This window comes from Trachymyrmex cornetzi, unplaced genomic scaffold, assembly GCF_001594075.2.
Source record: "Trachymyrmex cornetzi isolate Tcor2-1 unplaced genomic scaffold, Tcor1.1 scaffold236, whole genome shotgun sequence".
Taxonomy (NCBI): domain Eukaryota; kingdom Metazoa; phylum Arthropoda; class Insecta; order Hymenoptera; family Formicidae; genus Trachymyrmex; species Trachymyrmex cornetzi.
The window spans coordinates 29209-38183 of NW_017297019.1; the positions used below are offsets into that span (position 1 = coordinate 29209).

General features: G+C 30.8%; 1 protein-coding gene across 2 annotated transcripts; it reads left to right on the plus strand.

Annotated features, from left to right (window-relative positions):
- The first annotated feature begins 632 nt into the window (after positions 1 to 632).
- On the plus strand, positions 633 to 7563 carry LOC108761018 (WD repeat-containing protein 61). 2 transcript variants are annotated; one of them, XM_018507332.1, is made up of 8 exons: positions 633 to 770; positions 1954 to 2060; positions 2128 to 2297; positions 2375 to 2613; positions 2813 to 2906; positions 2975 to 3068; positions 6737 to 6908; positions 6997 to 7563. In XM_018507332.1, exons 1-8 carry the CDS (start codon positions 768 to 770, stop codon positions 7096 to 7098), a joined length of 981 nt encoding a protein of 326 aa, XP_018362834.1. In that variant the 5' UTR covers positions 633 to 767; the 3' UTR covers positions 7099 to 7563. The 2 variants fall into 2 exon arrangements, with proteins under 2 accessions (XP_018362834.1, XP_018362833.1); XM_018507331.1 differs by lacking the exon at positions 633 to 770 and adding an exon at positions 1203 to 1458.
- The last annotated feature ends 1412 nt before the right edge of the window (positions 7564 to 8975 follow it).

The window sequence follows — 8975 nt, forward strand, 5'->3', positions numbered from 1 at the left end:
CGTCGTACGACGCACATCGGATGCAGTGTGAATCCAGCATTTTATTTTGCCACGCGACAAGCGTTTCCGCGTTCAGCAGGGATCGGAAACTCCCACGGAGGAACTGTTACACGATGGCAGTGATAGGTTGCACTTGAAGAGTGCGCTGATGGTGCAATATTCTTAATTTAGCTCTCTGAGGTACACTTTTTCACAGAACTGTGATCAGTTTTGATCAGTTTATATCACATTTGGGGTGATCCCGATTGATCACGGCTCGATTGGACATCACCAATCACAGCGACCGGTATTTAGGAGCTTTGTAGTCTCAAGCGCTGTGAGTGGCTCGTGTCCAATTGAGCCGTGTCCAACTGGGTGCCACCCCTGCAACCGTCCGTTAATTTTCTCAAGTAGCCAAATAATTGAAACAAGGGCCAAATTAATTATAGGTGGACACCCAACAATCGACGAAAGGTCAAACGACCACGGCAGACTGAATCCCCTCTTCTGATTGGTTGCAGTGCGTCGTACGACGCACATCGGATGCAGTGCAAATCCAGCATAACTGCACAAACGAACGCACCCCGTGAGTTCAGACAGTGCAGCTGCAGAAATAACGAACAGATATTAATGATCTCAGTTTACGAAGCAGCTCGGGCTTTTTTGTTGTCAAATCTTTATTTTTATGGGAAAACGCATTGATTAAGTATATTTTTATCATAATTTTCGGTGACCGGGGTATTCTTAACATTTACTATCCGCTTGAAAATTTATTTCTAGATATTAAAATGGTAAGAATAAATGTCACTTTTGTTTATCGAATATCTATCAATCATTTTTCTTTTTTGGTAATTATTTAGAATAACTCCTCATCTCCGATTTTAATGAAATTAGGCTTATTCGACGCGTTTTCACTCGAAAGAATCTGACAGAAAAACGCGGCAGTCGACCTCGTTAATCGAGTTATTAAACGTTAAAGAGAGACTTTAGAGGTTAAGATATCCATTATCTCGATTTAATATAGCGCTATGTACGTTCTGCATTAATTACACAAATTCACTGCTTTAAAAACACAAATTCTCTGCTTCACAAACACAGATTCACTGCTTTACAAACATAAGTTCATTGCTTTAAAAATACAAATTCTCTGCTTCACAAGCAAATTTACTACTTTAAAAAACACAAATTCACTGCTAATGCAAAGAATTTGTGTGTTTAAAGCAGTAAATTTTTTTTAAAGCCAGTGAATTTGTGTTTTTAAAGCAGTGAATGTGTTTTTGAAGCAGTGAATTTGTCTAATTAAAGCAGAACATATACATAGCGCTATATTGAGTCGATAACAGATATTTTAACCTCTAAAGTCTTCAACTTTAATGCTTAATAACTCGATTCACGAGGCCGACCGCCGCGTTTTTCTTCCAGATTCTTTCGTTTTGAACGAAAATGTGTCGAATGAACCGAATTTCATTAAAATCGGAGGTGAAGTAGCTATTCTAAATAATTATCTTTTTAAATAAAATTTACTAAACGTGGCTTAAATTATACGATATATAAATAAAAGAGTAAAAAAGTCACATGCAGGATATTGTTAGCAAAAGTCATATGTTTAAAATTCAATTAAAAACTAATAATAAACATAAACGTTTCGGCCAAGATGTGGCTATCTTCAGTATGTAAAATATGTAAAATAAAGAGGTTAATACAAATTTGAGGCAACGTGTTACAATTAATTACAAAAATGAATGCAGATCATACAATGACAGGTTTTTTTTAGCAAGAGTTGAGCTAATGTCGATTGATTAATTCGTCAAGTTAATCCTCGTGTATTTGGTCTAGTAACGATTGCCATGTATCTCAAAATTTCCAAGTTCTATGATATCGGGCAAAGTTGTGCGAGATGTAATGACGAGGAGAGAGAACATTTTTGTTTGAAACAATTTTAACTTTTTAAAACAATCACCTCTTTTTTTTCAGTATGCTTTAACTCATAAAACAGAAAATGCCCATGAGGATAGTATATGGACTTGCGGATGGGGTTGTCCAAAAAGGAAGAAAGAACATCTGGATAATGAAGATTCACGGTAATTAAACAGTTAAGTTACAATAAATAAAAAAATTATTTTAATGAGACAAGGTTATATTTGACAGTGATTCTGTACAGTCTAATGAAGATGAAACAACAGAATATCTTGTAACAGCTTCTGTGGATGATTCTGTGAAAGTATGGGAACTGAAGGAGGATGCTTTGAAGTTAAAACATAAGTTAACTGGATATTCCTTGGGAGTTGTATCTATAGCTATTAGCTCAGATGGATCAAGTAAACATTGATAAATAGAAATATTGGCTTAAAATGTATTAAATAGCTTAGAATTATGTTTTACCATTAATTTATAGAATGTGCCTCAAGTTCACTTGATTCAAGTCTGAAATTATGGGACTTATATTCTGGTGATAAGTTATTGAGCATTGAAGTTGGTCCAGTAGATATTTGGACTTTAGTCTTTTCTCCAGATGATAAATTCATTGTATCTGGCAGTCATGCTGGTAAAATACATCTATATGGAACTGATAATGGTAAACAAGAACAGACTTTAGATACAAGAGGTGGAAAATTTACATTAAGTGTAGCATATGTAAGTACATTGCATAAAAATCTATGGATGCATTCAAATTGACAAAGCGGCTAGCCTGTTCCCTGATCAAATGAATATAATTGTTACTTATAAATCCAACCAATCATGTACAATTGCTTGGTAAGCATGCTAGCTGTTTTGCCATTTTGAATTCGCCTATAATACATATAACTTATGTATAAGAGGTTGCTTTTCACAGAGTCCTGATGGTAAATATATTGCAAGCGGCGCAATAGATGGTATTATTAATATTTTTGATGTTGCCTATGGAAAAGTTTTACGTACCTTGGAAGGTAGATCCAAATATATTATAACATTACCAAGACATAAAATGTTCTATTTTTAAGTTTATATTATTTAGGTCATGCGATGCCTATCAGATCTTTATGTTTCTCACCCGACTCTCAGTTGCTTCTTACAGCATCTGATGATGGACATATGAAACTATATGATGTGTGAGTAAATTTTATATAAAGTTTATAAATATACAGGATTAATAACATTACTTCATAAGAATAATATGTTACTATTACCATTATTTTTTGTAAAAAGTGACGATAATGGTAAGATAGTAACTTTTTATTAATTTTACTTGGTACTAATTTTATAAAGTAATGATTTGTTACTTCTTTTGTGTAATATTAAAGTAAGATATTAAATTAAAAAATTAATTAACAAATATTGATCATTAAATAATACATTATTTAATGATCAATATTAATCGTAACAATCAATATTAAAACTTAAAACTCTGAGTTGGTCTCTATATAGTAAGCTTTTCATTATATTAAATTTATATCTAATAAATCTTATATAATTTTTTATATTAATGAAATTTAATGCCTTTCAGAACCAGCATAAGTTAACGTGTATATAAATATTTTTTATTAAAGCAGACATTATATATTTACAATAATCGAACCGTTAGTACTTGTATTTGTCAGTTATCAGCGTTTTCATTAAACTGGACAGTTTGATGAACAGTTGTGACAAAAAATTTTTTATTTCGATTAGTTCTTTGGTGGATGTATATTAATTGTTCACATCACTATAGTTGACTAATTTAAAATAATATAATCTCATTGTTGAAGCAGTGAAAAATTACTAGAAATAGGCCGATGTGAGTGGTGTATGGAATTGAACTGTGCAAGTGCGCCGCTCCTCTCTTTGATTAATTTGGAGTTCAATGAATGTTAAGTTAACAAGATTGTGGACTTAATAATCATTTCTGACCAGCTTACTCCAACATATGACCATTTTAACTCTTTTTACACAAATATATCTGACTAATTTAATAATTTTGTCGTTTTATCCACGAATGTAATATTTTTTAAATAGAATATTCTTTCTTATACTGAAGAGGATACAAAACAGGATTTAAACATGCATAATTTGTCTATTTTAATAAAAAGAATATTTTTCACACATTAACAACTTGTGTTGGCTCTAAAAAGCATTTTACTTCAGATTTATTCATTAGAATATGAATTGAATTTAAAAAACAGAAAGAAAAGGGCTACGAGCCTAAGAATAATCGTTAAAAATTAAAAATGTTAATAAATAAACATGCCATTTAGTTAAAATATATAAAACTAATTTGTCGGCAATAAACAACAAAACAAAAACAAACGTTTCGATCCCTATTGGATCATTATCAATGTTAAAATAACAGTGAAATTATTACAAATATATAGAACATATATAAAAATTAAAATTCGCTCTCATGAATTGAATTATTTCTTTATATTAATATTTTTATTTTACATATGCTCATCTTTAGGAAATTAGATTGTAAATTTATGAACGTACATTTTATAAAAATTTTTATTAAACATTTTAAAATATCTATATCGTTATTAATAGCTTTCCAATATTCACTATAAATACTAAAAATTTGTAGTCCATGTTACATATATATGTATACTATAAATTTTGAATATTGACAATGACTATCAGAATGCAGCCTAAGGTGCAAAGTATTCTTCGATATTTAAATTTGTATTATAAAATATGTCTAGCCAATAAAAAATAATACGATCTATTGAATAGTTATAAAGTAATAAGGGATTAAAGGAATATATAATAAGAGAGTAGAGTAAAAATAATGGGTGAATTCGTTTTTGTGAGAATACAATAACGTTACTGTTACCGTTACAGAAAAAAGTAACTATCGTTATCGAAAAAAAGTAACGAAAATGATAACGGTGTTACAAGTTACTTCCCAACTCTGTAAATATATATAGATTTTTTGACACTGTAACTTGACAAATTAGATCGATAAAGGATAAAGCATAAAAGCCAACGCAAGGCGACAATGCAATTATATATTAATTCAATTTAACCTTTAAACAATTATTCAAGGTCAAGTTTAATGTCACCAAAAGATAGTCCCCTTCATGACCCCTACAACTTTTATTTGAGGTCATTTTCCTTGAAAGTACTTTTGAAGATCATAGGAGGGTCTCATTCTTTTCGAATATCCTGTATATTGATAAACATTTCGGTCATATATCTGGCCATCTTCATGTATCACAATTAAGAAACAGATATTAAACGCTACTTACAATGTATTACGTTGTTAACTAATCGTCTACAAATTATTTAATATTAATATACGAATGTCCGTCACGCAAGGATTCTTTGTTCTCTTTGTCTTTTTTTTTTAAATATTGCATCATCGTATGCGAAAATTTATTGTTAAATCTTCGAAATCCACCTTGGTATCTCAGATCCTCACAGACTAAACGACAATTGCAGACTAGAATTAAAGAACACTCAGCAGATATTAATGAATCCTTGGGTGCTTCGTCAGTAATTTCGAGCTATAGATTAGAAATGAATCATAGTTTTGGTTGGGTGGATGTAAGTATTTTGGATAGGGAACCTTTCTATTATAGGAGATTGATTTCTGAAAAGATTTTTATAAAAAGACAAAAAAACGGATTTAATAAGTAAAGACTTCCAGACATATATTTTCCTTTCCTTTATCAACTTACCCCTCTTTAATCATTCCCCTCCTTTTCATTCATCACTTCCTTACTTATTTAGATTACATCATACACACACGCGCGCGCGCTTATATTTTCTCCACTTGCATTGTCGATACATGTCTTCTTAAGAGTTTGTCAGTGTCTTAACACACATAACTTCGTAATATATTTATTGATGTTTCTGTTCGACTCATAGGTACTATTAAAAATAATTTTTCTTATAATTTTAATATACTTTTTGATTTTTTGTCATATTTAATGAGTGATCAATACATAATTCAGATTGTGAATTATATAATTTGTATAGAATTTGGGACTTCTGTGAGGATCTGAGATGCCAGGGTGGATTTCAAAGATTTAACAATAAATTTTCGCATTCAACGATGCGGTATTAAAAAAAAAGAGACAAAGAGAACAAAGAATCCTTGCATGATGGACATTCGTAAATTATTATTAAATAATTTGTAGACGATTAGTTAAGACGTAATACATTGTAAGTAGTGTTTAATATCTGTTTTTTAATTGTGATACTGAAGATGACCAGATACATGTTTATCAATATATATGTAAATTAAATTAATATATAATTGCATTGTCACCTTGCGTTGACTTTTATGCTCCTTTATCGATCAAATTTGACTTGTTCGGAAGCCATTATTTGAAAAGTTTACTATAACTTGAACTGAGTTTTGGCTATGAAAAGAAATGTGATTATATGAACTTTTGTTTCTTCTTAATTTTATTGATTGCAAAGGAACGAGACTATTACCTTTCTGCCCAACCCCCATTTTGTAGAACTGATGTTTGCTTTAATTTTTATTTATTATTATTGTTTGAAAGTTCTTTCCAAGGAATAATGTACTATGATTAATTTATCCCCAATTATCTGGGGAATAAGTTTAAGTCTTTCGAATAACTTGTTTCACAGAGAAATTTCATTCTCTTTCATAAGCAAATTCTTATTAAAAATTGTGTATTGTCATACATGCAAGATGCCAATTAATGGCAATTAAACCCAAATTTTGTTAAACAAGCTATTATTTTAGCAAAGAGCTATCCAGCATCCTTATAGATATTCTAACTTTTTTACTAAACAGAAATCGATAAGTACTTTATATTCTTTTTTTATTTAGCAAAGATGCAAATCTAGCAGGAACGATGTCGGGTCATGCTTCTTGGGTACTTGGTGTGGCTTTCTCACCAGATGGACAGCAATTTGCATCAAGTAGTTCCGATCATACAGTCAAGATCTGGGAATTAGCACAAAGACAATGTTTGCATACATTTCGTGAACATAAGGATCAAGTATGTCTCTTAAACATGAAATAATTTTGTTTTATTCAATCAAATAAAAGTATAATTTGTAATTTTAATAAATTAATTTTTATAATAGGTCTGGTCAGTTAAGTATAATCCACAGCGAAATAATATAATTGCGTCAGTATCTGAGGATAAATCTATTAATTTATACGAATGTCCTATATATGAGAAATAATTATATTAAGGATTAATAAATATTTTTTCTCTATACCGTTTATTCTGTTTATTAATTGCAAACAACTGATGACATTTCTTTCAAGTTTATGAAAGACCGGAGGATATTTTTTAGCTATAAATTTTATTGTACTGCAAGTAGTAATGTACAAACTATAAAGGTCTATGACGAATTTAAAATGTGATATGTAAAAAAATTATTTTTAAAACCTAGAACAAAGTGAAAATGACGTTATAAAAAAGAAATGACATGAATAGCCATGGTGTACACATCACATTTTTAAATGAATAATATAAAGGTACCCTGACATGGTTCCAAGTTGGCAGAGTTAAATTTAATTAACTCGAACTGGAACAGGGTAAAATGTTTACAGAGAAGACTTTTCAATTAAATAAATAAATACGTATAATAAATTCTAGCTCATGTACCAAAAGATCTCCTTCCGATAAGAGTTTGGTAATGATCTGATTCACAAAAGGGAAAATTGATACGATATAAATGATAAGAGATGAAATTAAAAACAAAATTAAAAATGAAAACTTGCAGTTGTGCTCATCTGCATTGAAATCTTTGATGAAAGAAAGAAATATTAAATAATAATTAAACAGATAGTATTTTAATCTTAAATTTATGTCTTATTGACCTGTACATCAGTTTAATAATAAGTACATTTACTTCCGAAAGGGATCGATTTTGATAGACTGCTTATAAGCAAAACTAGTATTTATGTATGATGAAGATAAGGGTGATCCCGATTGACCACGGCTCGATTGCTCGACACCACCAATCACAGCGACCGGTGCTTAGGAGCTTTGTAGTCTCAAGCGTTGTGAGTGGCTCATGTCCAATTGAGCCGTGTCCTGGGTGCCACCCATGAAGATATATTGGCTGTAAACTGGAAACTTAAATATATACTTGTAAAATTTTTTGCTCAGTATTGTAATGTCATTTTTAGTAAACTACTTAGACCGCTTTACGTTCATGGTCGATGTAAACGATATTTCTTCATTACGATTAATTTTCGATCGAAGTTAATTTCATTTATTCCAGGTCTTTCGTTTTACTTATCAGTCTTGATAAAGTAATTATATCTTGTATCTCTATTTGTAAGAGATGGTACGGATCAGTTAATATGAAAGAAATAAAATACAGATTACACCTTATTTCTCTCTGATTTTTCAATTTCAAATACAAAGATGTATCACTAGTAATGTATCACCAGCATATCATGCTACACATCGTACATAATTTTAAACGCGCTACTAAAACTTTTTATATCCTTCACTTATATAACTACGTTTTATAAGACAGCGCGCATAACGGCAATTCAGAGCAATCAGCTAGCCAATCAAATTTGGATCCTAAATTTTGGTCTTACCACATATTGAGGGATAAGACCGCAGCACAGATTCTTGCATAACGCATAATGCATAAGGGAATCAACCAATCAAAATTCTTCTTTTCCATGGAATGGGAGGAAAGGAAAGATTCTGATTAGTTGATTCACTTATGCATTATGCGTTATGCAAAAGTCTATGCTGCGGTCTTGGTCTTATCCCTCAAGTTGTCACACAACGGCCAATCAAGCTGAATCAAATTTGGATCCTAAATTTGATCTTACTGCGCATCCCTCAAGTTATCTTACCTATCTTCTTCCAATATGAAAATTCCTTGATTATTGACTCGTATGAATAAATCAATATGTGTATCAATGCCAAATCGAGTCTAAACACTAGGTGTAATTGTGTGTCAAATTCTTTATTATATTCAAATATACGTTTCGATCCTTGTATCGGATCCTTATCAATATTTCTTCGTTACTAAGTTACATCAATGTGCTCCCTAGAACACTACATTATCAATGTTATTTATCAGTA